Source organism: Tigriopus californicus, chromosome 10 (assembly GCF_007210705.1).
Source record: "Tigriopus californicus strain San Diego chromosome 10, Tcal_SD_v2.1, whole genome shotgun sequence".
In the NCBI taxonomy this organism is placed as follows: Eukaryota; Metazoa; Arthropoda; class Copepoda; order Harpacticoida; family Harpacticidae; genus Tigriopus; species Tigriopus californicus.
The window spans coordinates 15,921,387-15,941,462 of NC_081449.1; the positions used below are offsets into that span (position 1 = coordinate 15,921,387).

The following is a 20,076-nucleotide window of genomic DNA, read 5'->3' on the forward strand; positions in this document are numbered from 1 at the left end:
ATTGGTGGGTTGGTTACCTCCTTGCTTCACATATTGTCTGCGAGCATGTGGTGGTTATTAGGCAGGTTTGATACCTTGTGTCGATGTCGCATGGCTTTCTGCGGATGAGTATATCGCTCATGGATTTCCCCTTCTTTGGCAACGAATTGATTTCCGGACCACATTGTCTGACTCATAGCAGTCTTACGAAAATGTGTGTGCGCTCAAAACGTGAAGGAACCTCAGTGGCGACCAATACCTTGTCTCAAATGTAATGTTTTCAGACCCTTCTTGTCATCGCCATCAACAAAAGGGCAAATGACTTTTTCTACTTCAGCCAATATTTTCAACGCTCGAGACTTTTACCCAATTAACCCATGTTGAGCCGTATGATGGAACTTTTGTGAAGAGCAATATACAAAGGTTATGAAATTGTTTTAGTCCTGTTTAGGTACAAATGTCCAGTATTCTTGAGTAGGGTCTTTTGGCTTCGTTTCATCGTCCTTTATTTAGCCTCTGAGTAGTGCAGAAGGCCTTTCAATGTCGAAACTCAAGTCGGAAATAGTGGCCTTTGATATGATAAGCCAAGTTGCATGATATTGGAGACGAGTTCAGAGCGACATATCATTGGTACGTACAATAGAATAAAGACCTTTATTTCATCGAATCTTGGTCATTATAAGCGCAAAGAGAAACAAATGTGCCGCCTTCCAAGCTTTGAGTGGAACTGTTTCGGATCTTGGAAGCTCGCTTTCCGTTCCTATAATCGGGGCCCACCAACTTTCTGCGCCTGCAAGAAAAATATTAATCTTTCCAATTCGGGATTCTTGGTCTTCTAAAATTCTTATAAGGTCACACGCAGTGGAATGGTCGATTAATCTGTAAAGACTATTGTAACTAATGAGTAGATTATGATTTGGATAACGTAAATTGGCCTTCACGGTTTTGGTCAAATTAAACGTGAGGCTCTCAATAAAAGTTAATCCCGGTCGGTTTCAGATCAATTGAAGCTCCATAAAATGTATGTTAGGCCCCTCTTGGAATTTTCTTCTCAAGTGTGGTCTCCACCGAATCGCGGTAACATTGAAAGGCTGGAGAAAGTTCAGAGGAGAGCCACTAAAATGGTCAAGGGATTGGGTTGCCATGTCTTATGATAATCGTCTAGAAGTGATCTCTCTACCAAAGCTAGAGACCCTGACGTTTGTGCCTCGATTTGACCTTCACTTGGAAAATGGTTTCTGGCAAGATTAATCGAAGTCCCCTTGGACTTGTCGCATCCTTGTTTTCGCAAGAAGACTGTGCTGCCCGCCCAATACTATATCTCCTCATTTTGATGCTTGAGCGGTTTTAACAATAGATAAACAATTGTTCTATCATTTTGTGGAGGAAGCGCCCTCTGGCTTCATTTAGGCGTGGACAAACAAACGTAGAAACGAGAAAATACCCTCTAATTTGCCATACATTTACAGTACTGTGACACAATGTATAAGCCACCAGCTCTTGTGGGAGACGTTTCAAATTCTCCTTGGGTAAAATTCCGAACAATTATGACATGTGAATATTTATTTTACCGGAGGTTTTTTACTGTATGCTTGACTACGCGCCAACACTTTTGCAATCATCATTTCAATCAAAATAGTACTAGGAAAAGCAAGAAAATTATTGTGATTAACTTTAAAAACATAACTTTTTCTAAATTCACCATTAGCTTTTTAGCACATTTTAATCGAAAAAGATGACGATGAAAAGTCACTGGTATGCTGCAAGTATACAACATAGTCAGGCATTATAGAGCATATTCTTGTATTTCTCCATTTGTTTGTCCGCCAGGAGAGAAGGGAGAGGGGAATGAAAAGGGCAATAAGAGTGAAACAAATCGAGGTCAAATCTGGAAACTTGCCTTTGACATTGGCATAAACGCCTGGGGAGTTCTTTCGGCCACACCCAATACCCCATGAAGTCACTCCCACAATTTCGTAGTTTACGCCATTCTGTTGCATCAGTGGGCCTCCCGAATCTCCCTAAAAGCAATCCCGACAAAAAAATCCCCAGCATTTTACTGAATGTTCAATGTTCCGTAGTACAATCGAAATGGTTTGTCTCCCTCGTCCTTACACTGCACGAGTCTCTGGCCCCGGTGAGATCCCCCGCGCAAATCATACTGGATTTAATATCTTGGCTCAACAAGGCCTCGCACTGGTCACTGTCTATCACGGTCAAGGTGGCTTCGCGTAGAACGTCGGAGGTGAGCTCATCAAACACATTGGTTTTGCCCCATCCCGACACCACCACTTGCTCTCCATTTTCTGGGATCTGGAGCGGGAAGCAAATCGGACGAACGTTGGGAACGTATTCGAACGGGATCGGATCATCCAGACGAAGGAGAGCCAGGTCGTACGCATTGGTGGTCACGCTGTAGTCTGGGTGTATGATCAATCTAGGTATTGGGACAAGAAGTCATGATTCATTTTGTTCATGATTCATGAATACTGGCGATATTATAAAGTCGTCATATACTCGCGAACGGTCCGGATCACTCGCGTTGTTTCCGTCATATTTGTCACATCGTGATCCCCCAACACCACTTGAACTCGTGAGATTCTTTGCCTGCAACCAGAAAATCAATTGAATTTCATCACACCCATGAACATGGTAGCACTTTTTGTCCAAGTGCTCAAGAGGCTCATTGAGGTGCGTACCGCTTAAACGTTTCATCGCGCAATCTTTTTTTTCAGATGAATTTTTTAGCCTAAAATTTTACATGTTTTTTTCTTATAAATCACTAGCATTAAACATTATATGCCACAAGCTGCGGAAAAAACTGCCATATAGAGCTGCGTATCAGTTCAGGGGTAACTTTACGCCTTGAAGAAAGTATAGTGAAAATAGAAGAGTCGGGTAAATTGAGACAAATAGTTTGCAACCTTTTGTGACGCATCACTTAAATACAACTGCGGGTGGCTCAGCCATTACATAGTGACAATGAAGAATCAGAAATGACAAATGTCCATCCCCTGTCTTCTTTTGCTCCTTTTGCTTACCCTTTGAAGCAATGTGCTGCCGTCATGACCCATTCGTCGTTCATCAAGGTTCCCCCGCAAAATGGGCGGTACGTCCATGACTCCGACTGCAACGGCTCCAAGGCCACTTGCCATGGGTACTCGTTGACTTCCACCTCCTCCCCACCCACCACTTTTTCCAAAGTGAAAACGCCCTGGGTCAGCTGTCCGCTCAAAGTTTGGGATGCTGGTGTGGGGGTATACATCGTCTTGCGATTAGCCAATCCGCATTCTGAAATAGGAGATGAACATGGATTAGCGTGTAGGAAGGCCATGACTCATCTGTCACCGTACCCATTCTAACGCTCAAGGTTTGGCACTGAATATCTGCCTGGGAGCAAGGACGTGATTGGGACCGATCCTGGAATTCTCGAAGCACTGGAAAGGGGACAAAAATTGCTCGAGCTATCTTTGCCCATCCATGTTCAGGCCAAGGCTTGAGGGTCACTTACGCAGTATGATAACCAGAATGAGAACAGCCAAGGTGAGGAAAACAATGCAGAGCATGAAAACACACGTGTCCGAATACCATCTCCCTCTAGCGGATGATTTCTTTTGGTCCTTAGATCCAACATCTTTAGGAGGGTTGGCTACCCAATTTCCTCGTTTGACGATCTTCGGAGGGGGCAACGGGCCAACTTGATTCGGGTATGGGTAGTAATGATGATTGTGGTGGTTGATGGTGGTATGCACAGGGCCTTGGAAACATTGCAGATTATATTTGAGAGTCTGAGATGTACAAATAAGATTGAAATGTATTTTCTTCACAGTTGAAATAAAATTAGAAACAACAACTGACCTCCGGGGTAAGAATTAGTCGATCATTGTTGTGCGCTACGACCGAGTTCTTGCCCGAAGGATTGAACAGAATATCGAAGCTGTTTGCTTTGATACCGCGTGCTTCTGCCATTTAAATCATATTCACAGATCGTTTAAATCTCTCAAGATTATTTCACAAACCACATGCACGTTTGTGCCGAAATGTTGGGTCAGTCTTTGGGCGAACCTGAATGGCTTGGGCTCAGTCTTGGGTTTGAAAGTGTTCTGGTGTCGTTAAGGAACTATTGATTGTAGAAAGCCAAGGCGAGCTAGCTCGTTGGTACGACAGGTTACAAGTAAGTTTACGGGGACCCATGTGGGTGCTCTTGTGTTATGGAATCTAAAACCTTGCTTCTCTCCCTTTTGATCAAGAGGCCATCATGAGGGGTGCTGAATATAGTTCAATGAATTTTTGCCTCAAATTTCTACTTTTTTAAAAACAAGTTCGATCTAAACTTCGGAATTTTATCTCGTCTCACACCTTTCGGAACACATTTAGATAGATAGATATAGATAGATTTATTTCTGGAACACTTTGATCATGATTGGATAATGACGACATCGAATCTTTGAGTTAGCATCTTAATATATGAACAATTTCATGAGCATGTAATTCCTCAGGTTCGGGGTAAGCAAAAGCTTGTTTTCATCAGTACCTGGGCAAGTTAAAGAAAACATGACATAGATAGTCAATAATGTTACAGAGGCCAAGTTGCAACACAATATTTTTAGGGACTTTTAGGGATAGGAATGAACTTCCTCAAAAACTAAAATCATCCGGTATAAGGTTACCTCTTCGGACGGACGGTTTTAGTATTGAAACCAACCTGCAATAATCAAAGACCAATGTTCATCTTCGAACTTGAACTTAGCCAGACCGACCTTTTTGGCCGGGCTTACTCTAGAGCACGCCGGCTTCTGAATAAATTGATGGCCAACCCTATCTCAAGAACATGATGATCTGACAGATCATCATATTTGCACTGGCCAAACAAATAACGTAACAAAGGAATTAGCAGACAAAGCTCATAGTAAATTGACATTTTGTCAAAGATAGGATGTTGACCATGCATTTTCAAATAAGTCTCATGGTAAACAATGACGTGACTAAATGTTAAAAGATCAAATAAGAATGACACATAAGCTTCAAGGAGCAAGTTTGCTTTGCCTTTTTTGTAACATTCTCATCAAAAAGCATTGTATACATCATAATGCCAGTTATCCAAACATTCTTTACATGATTGTTTACCTAGTAGCCCATTGCCTCATAATGATAGAATATCGGTTCCCATATGTTTCCCCCAACAGTATTCTCCGCCAGTGGATTTCCTCCACGTGATCGACGCCATAGTCAACCCCCCCCCAGGTTGAATTCCGCCAACATAAAACTCCCCCACAGTGAAACACGCCAACGGCAATCTCCGCCGACAGCATTCTCCTCCATAGAAATCCCCCCGAACGGCAATTACCAGCATAGAAACTTCCACCAATGGCAATCTCCGATATGGTGAACTCCGCCACGGATAACTCCGCCACATTCCAGTTCCCGAACAACGATCTTCCCCAACCATACAACCTGCAAAGTGGAACTCTGCCAAAGATAACTTCGCCATGACAAACTCCCCACATTAAAGTCCGCCAATGGCAACTTTACGAGCAATGAATTCGGCCTTTACCTTTTGACACCGTTTATACGCAATCAAAGAAAAAAAATCTAATGATAAGCGACTTATGGTCTGAAACTTTTGTTGCTTGTTAGTTCAAAGTTTCTTTGAAAATATTACAAAACACGATGTCTCGAAAGCTTTCACTTCTAATTTTACTGTCTTTTAAGATTGAGCCTGCTTTTTAAATCTTTGCCTTTTGGGGGCAAATATTTCCAAAAAAATATCCCTCAAACTTAAACAAAAACTTGTAACTGATATATTCAGAATCTCTTTTAATCATATTAAGGCTCAAGTACCGTCAGAATCATGTTAGAGGTAAGACAAAGCAAATCTGTAGACTGCAATGTAGGGAGCGTATCGTGGCAGAGTTCACTTCGACGAAGATTCCTCTGGCGGATTTCCTCTTTTGTGAGCAATCTCCGTTGGTGGACTTTAACGTGGGGGACTTTATCATGGCAAAGTTTCCTTTGGCAGAGTTACACTTCGCGGCTTTTTTGGCCGGCAGAGATCGCTGTTGGCGAACTCAAATGTGGTGGCAGAAGTATCCGTGGGGGAGGTCGTTTTGGCATAGTTTGCCACGGCGGAGATTGCCCTTGGCAGGGATTCTTATGACAGAGATCACGTGGCGTAAATCCAAATGGCGGAGATTACTGTAGGGGAGAAGCATATGGGAACCACTATTCTGAGTGAGATTGAAAAGTCGCATTTATTGCAATCATTTTTTGGTTCACACACTGGAACAAGAACGTTGTTACTCGAGGTGTCAATTATGTTTAGGAAGGTCCCTATTATTTGAAATATTTGAGACCTCAATCAGAATCATCTGAACTACTATCTTCAATGCATTATGTTTGAGGACCTTTTATTTCACCTTGGTCCACACTTTTCAGAATCTCTTCACTTTCTTCTTCAACCTCACTGGTATTTGGCTTTTGCTAGCCTCCATCCAGCATGACAGATGGACCTTGGCAAGTAATAACGTCATAGGAAACAGAAAAAAAATCACGTGGATGGGAATTGAAAGGGCCTTGAATCATGGATCAAATGACATAAGGCATTTGGTGTTAACAAAACTTCTTGAAGCATGTTGTAAGGGTAAAGTCTCTGGTACCGGGCAAATTCTTAACATTGCCCAATCTCATTCGTTTTGCTCATTCTTCAGTACATAAGTGTGCGTCTACACGAGAGACATTTTGTAAGAAAGTTTGCCAAACAATTTCAGAAATATTTGGTATTTGACAAACGGTTCTTCTCTGAGCCGTTTACACGAAAACCACCCAATCAAAAGAGTTTGACAAATATTTTGATTTCGATTTCTGATCAGATGAACATGCGAATGACCGTATCATTTGCCAGTGTGTCTTGAATCCATTTAACATTTATCTTATGCACAATAATCAAAAGATGATTAGTATAATGAACATTAGGACAATTGAGGAAAAGGAAAAGAAAAAAAATCACCGATGAGCACTATCATGATGACAATGCTTCGCTTTCGAACAACGTTCTTTATTTTGCCAATCCCCTTTTATCTGTTAGTACGTTGGCTGAAACTTATCAATACTTGAAGGTATGTTTACCTCTTTCCATGAACTATACCATAAGCCACCTGATGGTTCTTTTTCAATAATATTTCTGCCTTTCGAAAGGTGATCGAAATTCATTTTGACTATAAATCATCAATCAACTATTTTGAAACGAAAACCTAACCTATTTTCCATATCATTATAATCGAGAATAAATACACATGAGGGGGCATATGGAACATTGAAGGAACCTTTAAGAGAAGCAAAAGCTTAATAGTTTTGACTAGCCTGGATTTTTGGAGGGCTCAAAGGTGTAAACCTTGACATTCACCATAATTGCCTCTAAAACCTGATTGAGGGCAAAGCTTATGGGTACTTTTGAAGATGTATTATTTAAGGTACCTTTGGCGTCTCCTTTAGACACTGTTATATCCCAATCTTTTCGGTTTGTCGCAATAAAATAGTAGTTATCTAATTCTTACATTGTTCCCGCTTGCCTTTTTGGCAAAAGGATTCCCAGTCTGCCGTGAGTGAAACTATGCCAACACTTTTCAAGCATACTTATTTCCTTGTTACAATTCATAATGCATCACTTTTTCATTAACATGAGATTCTTCAAGTTCTTCTTAAGGAAAAGCTTATTTTCTCATGGACCGGGAAAAAGGTGATGTAAAATATGGGGAATTTAAGCAATTCGATGTCGCCCGTTTCGATTTTTCTTGATGCCCATGGGTCGCCAAAATAACGAAATAAAACCCCATCTTCGTACATCTTTTAGTATTTAATTCCAATTGCGATTGTTAGAGAATAGAGAGCACCAGACCCTTAATCAGTGAGATGGCACTTGTTGTATACACTGAAGGGTCACCATACAATCTTACGATCGATAACTAATTATAGTCTCTGAGTCAATTCTATGAGCCCTGTTAGCTTATTTATTACAAATATAGTTTATTTAGTACTCAAGTACTTAAAGTATTTGAAAATGAGATCTACGAACCAACCAAATGGAATTTCTTTGTCAAGGTCGAGGTGTGGATGTTGATAGTCAGAATTGCTCACTCCATTTTCAAATTCTCTGTCTGTGAAGAATGGTTGGGATTTTCGGTGATGTGTTCCTCGTACATATGGATTTAAACCCAAAATATTTGCACTTAAGTATGCATTTAAACCAAAGCATGTGCTTGAAAAAAAAACATGTAAAGATTAAGAAGGTGCAAAATCACGAATCATGACAATAAATTGATCTAAAGATGCTTTAAAAAAAACATCAACAAAGATACCTATTGCGTCATTCGCTCCGATTAGACTGTCCTTCTTGGGTCTCGCTCTCTGATTGGCTCAGATATAGTGCCCCATTCTGTGACCAAACAAGGTTGTTCTACAAAGAGACGATGGAAAGACATCTTTAACCATTATTATGAAAACTTTTGATTCAATTCGAAACTCATTTGTTAGGAATTCTGAGCTTGCATAAATTGAGCCTAATTCAATGAAATATGGTATTACATCCGAAAAGCTAAACCTAAAATAATGTATAACAAACATTTGCGTCTTGCTGGCGATAAACGTTATTCTCCACCGATTAGTTGGCGGTGCTCATTTTTAAATTTGTGGCAAAATGTTAAAAGGTTTAGATAGAGACTTTAAGGTTTATTATTATCGTGTTAGGTTAGGTTGGGTTAGGTTAGTTAAGGTTAGATTAGGTTTGATTAGGTCAGGTTAAGATTTAAAAAAGTAGCACCGCCAACTAATCGGTGGAGAATAACGTTTACCCTTGCTGGCAAATACTTTTTTAGGGTTGCCATGCCACTAGCAGAATTCAAACTGACTCTAAATAGTAAATAGTGAAAGAGAAGCTTGTGACCCTCACAGGACCTTGCCATCTTTCTTCATACAACATCTTTGAGTTGATTGACGATTGAGAGTAACTTATTCGATCATCCTGGCAAGCCTGTGGAGGGAGTCTGCCACTGATGTTTGCGTTTCACAATCACATTGCAAACATTTGATAAAAACCAAAAGTGCTAATGCCAAAAACCCAGAATATGCTCATAAATGTGCAAGAAAGCACGAAATATGCACAAAAATGAAAATATGCTTGAAAACACAAAATATGATGCAATATATGGGAATATACATGCTTTATGACATAAAACGGATAATGCAGATTTTGGCCGTCTCTATTTATGACCGATAGAAGCAAATGACATCTCTACATCATACACGCAAGGATGTACCGGGTGTCGAGGACAAGATTAGACAAACTTATTGCTTTCACTTAAAAGCATTGTAATTTTGAGAGCTAAAATTCTATCATATAATAGATCAGACTATGTTAAGTTTACGTTATTTTTTACTACAATTTTTCATTTAAAGCTTAGTTTTCGAAATAGGATCCTTTTAAAGCAATGACTTTAGCCAATCTGATCCGAAAACGGTGAAAAAAAGTGCGGATTTTGGTAGGAGGGATTTTTTCCATGGTTCTTCAAATTGGCTACCTTGAACTTTAGTTGAAAGGGGCCTTACTTTGCAAGCTTCTTTCTCAACAAAGGACCACACAGCATAGACGAGAGTTTTAAGATCTGGAGAATTTGGGGGCCATAGTTTAGGCCTCCAAAACAGGATTCAATAATTAGCTAAATAGGATATTATCTTGATTCATTGAATGTGAACCCCTCTGGAACCTCATTGGAGGTCCAATCCAATGCGACGCATTGGTTTGTTTGGAACTGCCTTTATGCATCTTTTTATTCCAACTACCGCTCTTGCAGTTCTAACTGCTGGTGTTGTTCCTTTCCTAGGGGGGGGCTGAGGGTCAGCTTGCCAATCAAGACATTTTTTTCATCACAAAATCGCTATTTGACATCGCAAATAGTCTGGCGGGCCAATTTAAGGTTCAAACTTACTTCTGTATAAGTGCATCCCGCACACAGCAAAGCTGCAATGAATTCTCTTTTTGCTTTCATGAATTGCAGCTTTGTTTTTTTTTTTAATTTTTTTTAATTTTTTTGTATAAATGAAAAGAACGGATAATGACAAAAGATTGATAAAAAACTCACGCAACCTTGAAAGGTTTCAAGGATTTTAGTAAAAAAACTCTTATCCTCGACACCCTGTATATACCGTGTGACAGGAAAGAAACTGGACATGGTAAATTGCTTTTTTATGCCTAACGAAGCATGTTGCGGAGTAAACGTATAAAGCACAAAGTTATTAAACATTATCATTCAATTCTTTTATCTATACATTACTTCACATACCCTCCTCGCTTTTTGACTACGGTCCGAAAACGTCGACGTGTCACTTCTGCAGCAAGCATGGACCTCTGCTTCATGTAAATTTGCCCAAGCTGTTAATAGGGCTGCCTTGAGATTGGGAAGACTCTCAATAACTGTTCCCCCCGTCTTCTCTCCAAATTTGACTATATGGCAAAGCCCATTGGGTTCAAATTTGGGGAGGAAGGGGGACCACATTACCTTACTCAAGAACGAGGAAAGATTTTCCTCGCACCAATCTTGTGCTTTCACCCAAACAATCATTGATATGATTTCTAAAACAAATTGGCCAATTAGAAAGCACCATAGTTTTTAGTGCCAAATTTAAATTTGGATTCAATAACAACGATTTTGAGAAATTGTCCGGAGGCATTTCTGTCACCCGGTAGATGGTTAGGGAAGCGTGAATATTACCTTCAAGGAAGATGATCGAAAACTGTCAGATGGATGTGGTTACCCGAAGATAAACTATGATTAGACTCCGTGCACCTTAACTCTTTTGACCAGGCTACCTCTTGATTCGAGGTAATATCAACTACAAAACACAAGCCAGAGAACTACGTACATTATTTATTTGTAGAGACCAAGATGAAAATTCTGCAAGATTTCTTCCATATACAAGTGCAAGAAATTTCTTGTGAACAGACTAGTTTGAATCAGATATGATTTTAAGTTTTAGATGTTCCTGCCTTTTTCTTCAAAAAGAGCGCCATAAACCGTTTGTCTTGCTTGCGTTTGTTGGGACTAGGGTTGGGCCAAAACGCATTTTTTCCAATTTTATGGTTTCGAATCAATACCTAGGCACATATTTCTTTCAAAAGAAATAACAATCACTTGCCGCACCTCTGCATTTCAGGTATAAAGTCATTAAATAAACAGAACTGATCGTCTTGGGTGCGTACCCTTTCAGTTGGCAAAACTCGACTCAACGCACTAATCAGCTCCGTCGATTTAACGAGATTAAAGTGCCTGAAAAGCACAAATTTGCCTAGCAAGCAATTGAGAGTACGGCCTTATTTGATATTTGGTCTATCAATAAATTTCATTTGCCAAACCGGGCTAGCCCGTGAATGTGGGCTTGATCTAGAATGCTTATCAAAAATTAATACAAATCTGACTTGAAAGATGCGACCGGATTAACATAATCTTCTTACGTGCTCTCTACCAATATTAGAGGGAGGTCAATAAATCAAAGAGGAATTCGAGAAGGAAAAGACCTGGACTTGATTGATCTTGTGTCAGCAGATCTTAGAAAAAAAATACCCCCAAGTACACTTGCGACCGTTGATTGGTATGTTATAAGCAGGGTTGTAAATAAAGTTTAATGAACAATAACCAAAAAAAAAAATCTCAAAATGCTTGAAAAAATGCCAAGAAGGCTTAAAATAGCAATTAAAATCGCAAAATACTCAATACATTGGATAGTTATTTTTATCAATTTGACCATTAAGTCATATTTGTCATTTGATTTCAGATCAGCTGGAGCCTGTGTTTCATTGGACGGAGTTTTGGAGTCGCAAAGTTACTTTACTTGGTTACAAAATGAGGTCAAAAGATGGACCAAGCCGAAGAAAACATGGACTTTTTCGGCGTTAAGTAGCTTTAGTAAAATAAACAATAGGGATCAAGGTCAGGCAGAGGACCACTTAAAATTGACGCAGAGACTACAGATGGTTATTCATCGTAAGAATGTCGGATATGTGCGTTGGGTCTAGAGTAATAACCACAGGGGACGAAACAGTTGAATACGGCTAAATCTCATTGGGCATTTTTTGTGAGAAAGCTTTGCACAAAAATTGTTTCAGTCATACTCTATTTAGATGCCCCCTCCCCCCCCTTAAAATATGGCGATTTGTGAAACGAATGAAAATAACTTCTTAAGCATATATATGAGGAGCAAAGCGCTTTGATACCCATTAGTTTTGGTTTACTTGATTTTGGAGAAAATAAGCTGTACTCGAGTCTTTTGAAAAGGACTGGAGTCCGGGCTCATCAAACATTTTTTTTTTTTTATAATTTCGCATGATGAGCCTTTTTTGCTAGAACTGACTCGAGTGAAAGATTCGGGTTCAGACTCGGCGAGGCCGGCAAAATGTCAAAAAATCAAAGGACTTGTTCCAGCATTCATACCCATCCTAGTCGCTTTTTTGAGACGTTGAAGCGGGAAAAGAAAATTATGTTATGACCATTTATATTGGGAGTTCACCTGAGCTTTTGGGGCATAATGCATCTTTGTTAGGAGATCAGATTACAGTTTCAGGGCATATATCCCTGAAAGAAAGTGTTCATCTAAAATTACACGGTAATAAACTGCCACAGTTTTCATCACAAAGATACATAAAAAAATACTTTCACGCCTGAAAAAGCTGGTTTTGGAATCATATTTGTTACTTTTTTCATTTCCTATTTTCACAAATATTTTTTCGAAACTGCAAGAGCGCTTTTTTGTCGAATATTTTGAGTTGTATTTTGGTTTGTTGTTGCTAGAGAGGGGGGAAATATGAAGACCTTTTCCCAAAATGTGCCACAAAATATGCAAAAATTATTTAAACGGTACTGAAATGGTGAAAATATGTCTTTCATTTTGCAGACTTGTTTTTAATATTTCCTATTAGATCTTATCAACATTTGTTGTTAAATATAACTAGTAGTTCTCGTCAACAGGAATGCTCCAATAAGGAATAGTTTTAATAAGCACTTTCAAGGATTTGATGTTCTGATCATAAAAAAAGCGACTGACTGTTGTTTTTAGCATTAGCTAGAAATCCCTGAAAAACATAGAGTAGGCCAAAACTGGTTTTTTTTCTGTTTGGTGTACTATGGTCGGAGGGTGACCCTCGCCCAACCAATAAAGTAAGCAATTACAGCATCCATTTTCAAATTCAAATAGGCCGTGTTGTAGTTCGTCTCAAATTGGTTGTCTCTGTGAATGCGGTGAACATAAAGTTTCCTTGAGAGAATGGCCAGGGAGTAGAATTGCACCACGACTATCTCTCATGTTATGTAAAAGCTGCACTTTGCTTACCACTACATTGAGTCTCTCCTTTAAAAGGCAAAACTTCCGGTATAGTCTATTCTGTATAGTATAACACTCAGGTACTCCTATTCTGTTTGAAATCTTTGTTAAAAAAGTTTGCTAAATTTGGACAAAAGGGTAAAATGAGCATAGAAAAACATCAAGACCCAACATATGTATTTCCTCATCCAAACATACTGTTAATGACTGGGAAAACTGAGTTTGAGGGAAGAATCTCCTCTCAAGATGGCGTGGGTTCAAAACCCGTTGTTGGAAGAAATGTAGGCGTTGATCTTTTATTAGGTTTTAAGTCAGACTTGGACATGTGTTTGCTCAAAATTCCTGATCAACCCAATTTTCAAGGGCTTATTTGCCAATTCTAAAATTTTTGATGGATCAGATAATTAATAATTGGAGAGTATTGTGAGAATTATAAAGTTTTCGTCTTGGCCTGTTGGGAATTGCATTTCCAATAGTGGTAGACAAGTGGGGCAAAATATCAACCAATAATTGACAAATTGATGGGTTTGACAGGTCAATTGGGACATTGACGAGGATTTTTTTTCCTTTGTTCTGTTTGTTTCTTCACGGGCCTTTCTAACCGCTACAGGGAATGCAATCCCCAGGACTATTCAAATGAAAGGTTATAATTTGTCGCGTAATTACCGTTTAATCCTTGTATGATATTTGGACTACCAACGAATTTGAGTTGGCAGACCAGAGACCGAGTTGATGTGAAACACTGCTTAAAAAAATGTCCAATTCTAACTGGGTTATTTAATCGTCCTGGAAAGAAATCATTCATCTAGGCTGACATTGCTATAAAATACCACATTTGCACTTATTTGCAAACACAGAAATATTTTTCTTGACGGAAAAAGCTGTGCATGCACTATTTTTCTGCTTTTGAATTTTCGATTTTCATAATTCAGTTTTTAAAACCCTAAAAAACTTGTGCTTAGTAAGGTTATACATAGTTTGTATTCTTGGTACCTCTTATGTGTTGGTACGTACGCCAATGATCTCCCAGGTATTTTTCCTGGATGATTTAATGTACTCTGCCTTCCAAAAGATTTAAAATATGCAAAGAAAATTGCTTAATGAGGAAGTATACAGTCTAGCCAATCATTGCATTAAATATGCAAAATGTGTGATTGCAATATTCCTCCATCTCTAGTGATTACCTTCACTGTTTTGACAAGTAGACCAGTGACCTACCCCAAAATGGTTGTGATTCATCACTCAGCTCCTACTTGAGGAGCTAAACTTTACTTGCTAGGGAAAAGAGCCATCTGCCGGTCACATGATAAAGTTTGACACCAGAAGACACCAGAAGACGCCGCGCACTCGGTCGTCCCATTGACAAACTCTCAAATCGAGCCCAGAGGGTGGCGCAAAAGAGATGAGAGTCTTTTGTGCTCTAAGGGAACACGCCAAACCGGCTTTGTCTTAAGAATGGGAAAAAAAACCGTGGCCTAAAATGGCTGTGATTGTAAAGTCTTTGATACCAACCAAAATAAAGGACAAACGCCTTCATTAGATTAGTCTCCTCAAACGTTTTTAGCACTACCCATAGAGCTATTAACGGGAACTCCTTTCACGCTAAGAGTCCCATCTCTTGCATATAGCTTGGCGTCATACTGAGCAAGAAAATCCATTCCAATTGTCACGTCAGAGACTTCGTCAATATTTTGAAATTTCAAAGGATAGATCTTTAATTGGCACTCCCTTGTTTCAACTAGCTCCAAATATTTTTAGACGCGGTTTTGAAATTGGTGCGAGAGAGAGTTTTGGACAGAAACCATTTCATTGAAACCATGTTATTAAAGCATGTTCTTGCCATTTTCTCCACCTCACCTGATGTGTGATTTTCATTCTGATTTGACAAGGCACTTTTCAGTGCTCATTCCATTTGAATTGCCCAATTTTCCAAGGGTATCCAGATCTCGTTGAAACAGTGTGACTACATCGTGACGATTGATCTTATGGGTCAACCTGTGCTCGTCGGCACGAAGCCACAATGATGAACCAGGAGGTACATCCACATCATTCACGAAAATCAGGAACAATATCAGCTCCAGAACGCTTCCTTGGAGATCACAAGAATTAAGCTCTGCCCATCCTCATGCTGAGCCTCTGACCACAACTCTCTGCTGCCTGTGATCTGACCGTAGCAGCTCTCGATCCAGTACGTCCACTTGGCTTCTCACACTCATCCTTCGGAATTGATTCACCAATACATGATGAGGCACCGGGTCGAAGGCTTTTGAGAGGTCCATATAAACGACACCGAAACACTCATTATGATTTAGCGATGGGCGACACGATCCCTGTGTTCAAGAAAGTTTGTTACAAATCACCGGTCAATAAAAAAAACCCATTGAGTCGTGAAACACGAGCAGACGTCATGGAAATAGAACGACAGTTCACGGGAAGTCAAGTTAGCTGATGAATGACCCATAGTGTTTAAGTTTCTCCATTTTCCATATCTTGGTAAAGATTTCAATGTCTTAGTTTCGTGCATCTTTAATAGCTTTGTTTCAAGATTGATTTAAGTCAGACTTGGACAAGTTTTTGACTAGAATTCCCGATCAACCTTATATTCAAGGGTTAGCCAGATCAGCCAACACTAATTCGTTGGTCGATCAAATAGTATAGACAAATGAGATTAAGTAAAATGAATAAAGTCCCGTCTTGAACTGCTGGGATTCCAATCCCAGTAGCGGTAAGGAAGTCCGCAAAAAATAACCCTGAAAGCTTACTGAAGATGCAAGGAAGTGTCTCGACTTTATGTTGGATGGGAAAACTCTGTTCTCCTTTGACAAGCCTCTCATTATGGAAATCTTGATTGTTTGGATTAGTCACACTCAGCCACCATTCGACTATGGGATGAACCAATCAAGTGTCGGCAAAAGTGGCAAAAGCACCGACACTCTTCATTTAGAAGATCTATCATCTATAGCCAAAGAAAGCATCGTAGAGAATGTTCTTAAGATTTGCGAAAAGGTAGGGAAAGATTGTAAGTTGGCTCGCTTGGAGTGATGTTCCAAACTTTGCGAGTTTGGCCTTCTCAAATCGAATGAGAAGGGTTGTTCCAGGTGTAAAATTCGGCCAGTAATCAGACGTGCAATCAGGATAAAATGGCTAGAAATCTTTGATAACGACGTCCGTATAATCAGAAGCATATAATATCTTCGTCCATTCTGCTGATGTCTGGCAATCCTGGCAATGTGATTCCTCAAGGGGTGCCAAATTGAGTAGGTCCTCCAACATTGAATTTGTTCCAACCTAGTAGCATGAGCTGGAAAGATTTCCTCTCCCGCCACATGCTTCTGCATCAAATCAGAGTTATGCCGCTTGTTTGATGCCCAACTTTATTTGAAGTACCCTGTACTAAGCCTGATAATGGATAATTGAATCGGATCAGTTTCCCTGATAATGTAACGCAAGCCATAGAAATAACATGAGGTATATAAACAGCGCCCCACAACACGGCTGAGGTAGACTCGTTTCTACTTTACGAGCGTGTCATCCAGCTCAAATTTGACCTCTTGAATTGCTGATCAAATCCAGACCCACAATGCGTACCACTGGATTGAAAATAAAGATTGCTTGTGAAAATCTGGCCAGCATATGCGACACATCTTGCGTTGTCTATGAAAATGAGAACTTAAAGTGGCACAAAGTAGGAAGCACCGAAGTCTGTCTGAAATCTGCGAATCCATCATGGAAAAAAACGATCGATATCGACTATCACTTTGGGAAGCGAGAGATGCTCAAGTTTAAAGTGTGCAACCAGGACAAGGAAATTGTGGGCGGTATGGAAGTCACTTTGGCAACTTTGGTGGCTTCTCCGGGAAAGGTTTTCAAGTCAAAAATGACTTTGGGACCGAGCAAGAACGGACGCTTCATCATCACCACGAAGGAGTGTCCGTCCCAAAAAAGACATGGCCAGCCATCCTTTGTGGACTACATCCAAAATGGAACGGCTCTCAATTTTGCAGTAGCCATCGACTTCACTTCATCAAATGGCAATCCTAGGAGTTCCTCATCGCTTCATTATAGAGGCAATCCCAAAGGCAAGAACGCTTACACTGAAGCTATTCGAGCCTTAGGACCCATCCTGGAGGATTACGACGCCGACAACCTATTTCCGGCGTGTGGATTTGGAGCTAAGGTTCCACCCAGTGATGAGGTGTCTCACGGTTTCTTTCTGAACCAGAGCCGCCATAACCCGGATTGTCGTGGTGTGGAGGGAATCCTGAAAGCCTATGCTACTTCGCTGGAAAAAGTCAAATTGTCTGGGCCCACCCATTTTGCCCCCGTGATTAATTACACTGCCAAGGTTGCAAGACAACATAAGGATGGGCGCAAATATTATGTTCTGCTAATTATCACGGACGGCGCCATCACAGATTTGGAGCAAACCAAGTCTGCCATAATTAAGGCATCGGACTTGCCAATGAGCATCATCATTATTGGTGTTGGGAAAGCGAATTTTTCGTCGATGGTGGCTCTGGATTCTGACGATAGGCTGCTGAGGTATCATGGCCGTGAAGCCAAGCGCGATATTGTTCAGTTCGTTGAAATCAACAAGTTCGCCAAGGATAACGGGACCTGGAAGAAGAAGGCATTGGCCATGGAGGTTTTGTCTGAAGTCCCAACTCAAGTGGTTCAATGGATGACCGAAAATGGAATTAACCCACTTTAACAAATGACGAATGGAACGACATGAAAAAATAGACCCTGATCAGGGTTATGACGGGTGAAATATAATGACATTTAAACTGGCGTGAAAGACACATTTTAGCAAATATGCTCTACTAATGAGAGTATTAGGACAGCCAAGCTCGGGCTGAAGAATCGGCAAGAATATGAAGTCGCAGATAATACATTTTGAGAGGTACTTCTTTTCCGCCACGGTAAGTGAAAATGCCCGCTATTTTTTGGTATATTCTCGCATCCCTAGTTACTTACTTCTCCCTGGGAGAATGGTGAGTAAGTCATGGATATCTGGAAGACCTGGATGCCGCACGGCAAAAAGAGGGTGACCCATAAGGGAGAAAAGGACAGCCTCTATGTACTCTTGAAAGAGTGCTCTTAACATAACTTTCAGTGGATCTTTCTTCATTGAAAGTACTAAAACATCAATGACTGTACGCTTTTAAGATTAACAGCCAATTTTTAGTCTTTAATTTCATATTATTACTTCTTTTTGATACCTAAGTGTGGAGGTATTGTACGAGTAAATTCCAGTATTGGCTGACTTAACACCCCTTCCCTCATTTATGAGATTGTCAAATGCAAGACATAGGTTTGAACAAGCACTTATTGACAACTGCAAAAGTGACATACAATGCCTAATATATTATTTACCAATCTCATCTTCAATCTCTTCCCAAAAATAAGCAAATGAATCGAAAGTAAGCCTCTCAATTTCCAGATGAAGTCTCATTCAATAAGAAACATCAAATGAGGAATTGAATCGGAAGAAGCAGGATGATAAACTACAAAAAAAGTTCATAAGAAGATGATGAACTTTTTCGTATCTAACCAAAATATTTATCGGGTGTGTTCTACGTTCTGCCATCCAAAAGAAACCAAATAGTTAGGGCTGGGAAGGTATTATGTAATCGTTCATTTTATGAAAAATGAGGTTAATGAGCATTTAAACAAAATGCAAAAATCTTCAATCTGGCTCCTTCTGTTTTGATGACAGTTTTGAAATGCTAAGTAATTTCTCACTAATGCAACATGCAATACCACAAATGGGTATTTGCTTAATTGTCTCAAGGGCTTTCTACGTATATAAAATCATAAGTAAGTTTTGTGCTTGGAAAATTCATATTTATTGGGATTTGCAAGGACCTCTTACCTCTTTGTTGCATTTGTCCCAAACAGAGCTTTGTTTAAGATTATTAAGCCTGATTGTCCTCTATATCCACTGATATGTCTAACTAAATACAAGAGGATAAATCTTTCAGGCCAGTTGAGAGGTCCTAGGAGCAACTTAATGATCGAAAATTGAATAACTTCAATTTAGCCACTGCTGTCCCAAAAGTTTATCTGCACTTTTTTTACGTTTAAAGAACTTAACTTACACTCAGTACTTCCCAAAGTATGGGAGGCATGTTAAGCCCTAATTTATATATCATTGAACAAACTTAGACTTCAAAAATTTCATAAAATCTGCTTCAATGATTTTCTTGAAAGATGGTTTTTGTCTCGTTGACAAAGTGCATTTGGATGGTCAAGGCATTTGAGGTCCCATTCTCGATGATTCTGGTTCTCAACATTCACTTTTGGGATACTACAGGGAGTTGTAATTTAATCAGTGAGAACAGTCGCATGTTGAAGTGCTTTTCAGGTACTTGTAACCACCGTTCTTTCTCTCTGATGAGGATTACTACCGATAGGTTTTGCCTGGGTCAAATGTGAGTGTGGTTTGGGCGAATTTTGCTACACGCCTCCCAATTGTGGGAGGTGCATTCCAAGATGACGGTCTATTCTCCGAAAGTACCTAGGCGACCTCACCGGAAGCCGGTAAAGTGCCAACGACCTCGTATGCCAATGCTACTGGCAAGGCCACAAACCGAAGGCATGCCACGGTCATGGTTGACTTCTCATGTGACCAAGTTGAGGCCTTTCTTCCGTGGTCAGCTTTGGCCGATTTTGTCTTCACGGAGATGAAGATCAGGAAAAGCGAGATTGCCGCTATCATGACATCTCGAG

At 40.0% G+C, this 20,076-nt stretch overlaps 2 protein-coding genes across 4 annotated transcripts; one reads left to right on the plus strand and one right to left on the minus strand.

Moving 5' to 3' along the window:
• Positions 1–614: 614 nt before the first annotated feature.
• Positions 615–15,473, minus strand: LOC131888880 (trypsin II-P29-like). 3 transcript variants are annotated; one of them, XM_059237828.1, is made up of 8 exons: positions 15,202–15,473; positions 3,491–3,736; positions 3,333–3,416; positions 3,021–3,270; positions 2,497–2,586; positions 2,095–2,416; positions 1,880–2,000; positions 615–769 (listed from the first exon to the last, which is right to left on the minus strand). In XM_059237828.1, the coding sequence occupies exons 2-8, from the start codon at positions 3,543–3,545 to the stop codon at positions 639–641; spliced, it is 1,053 nt and encodes a 350-aa protein (XP_059093811.1). In that variant the 5' UTR covers positions 3,546–3,736; positions 15,202–15,473; the 3' UTR covers positions 615–638. The 3 variants fall into 3 exon arrangements, with proteins under 3 accessions (XP_059093811.1, XP_059093809.1, XP_059093810.1); XM_059237826.1 differs by lacking the exon at positions 15,202–15,473 and adding an exon at positions 3,838–4,365 and having other exon boundaries at positions 3,491–3,767; XM_059237827.1 differs by lacking the exon at positions 15,202–15,473 and adding an exon at positions 3,838–3,972.
• Positions 15,474–15,576: 103 nt separating this feature from the next.
• On the plus strand, positions 15,577–18,129 carry LOC131888883 (copine-8-like). The gene is made up of 2 exons (XM_059237831.1): positions 15,577–15,688; positions 17,021–18,129. The coding sequence occupies exons 1-2, from the start codon at positions 15,659–15,661 to the stop codon at positions 18,053–18,055; spliced, it is 1,065 nt and encodes a 354-aa protein (XP_059093814.1). The 5' UTR covers positions 15,577–15,658; the 3' UTR covers positions 18,056–18,129.
• Positions 18,130–20,076: the final 1,947 nt, after the last annotated feature.

What these genes read in the sequence shown, in the direction of transcription:
- LOC131888883 (XM_059237831.1), top strand. Translation starts at nt 15,659, where the DNA reads ATGGGCGACACGATCCCTGTGTTCAAGAAA. An exon ending in CGATCCCTGTGTTCAAGAAA is followed by an intron (nt 15,689 to 17,020) that starts GTTTGTTACAAA and finishes GAGAACTTAAAG; the next exon opens with TGGCACAAAGTAGGAAGCAC.
- LOC131888880 (XM_059237826.1), bottom strand. Translation starts at nt 3,948, where the DNA reads ATGGCAGAAGCACGCGGTATCAAAGCAAACAGCTTCGATATTCTGTTC. An exon ending in AACCTTGAGCGTTAGAATGG is followed by an intron (nt 3,271 to 3,332) that starts GTACGGTGACAG and finishes CTCCTATTTCAG; the next exon opens with AATGCGGATTGGCTAATCGC. An exon ending in GTGATCCGGACCGTTCGCGA is followed by an intron (nt 2,417 to 2,496) that starts GTATATGACGAC and finishes CCCAATACCTAG; the next exon opens with ATTGATCATACACCCAGACT.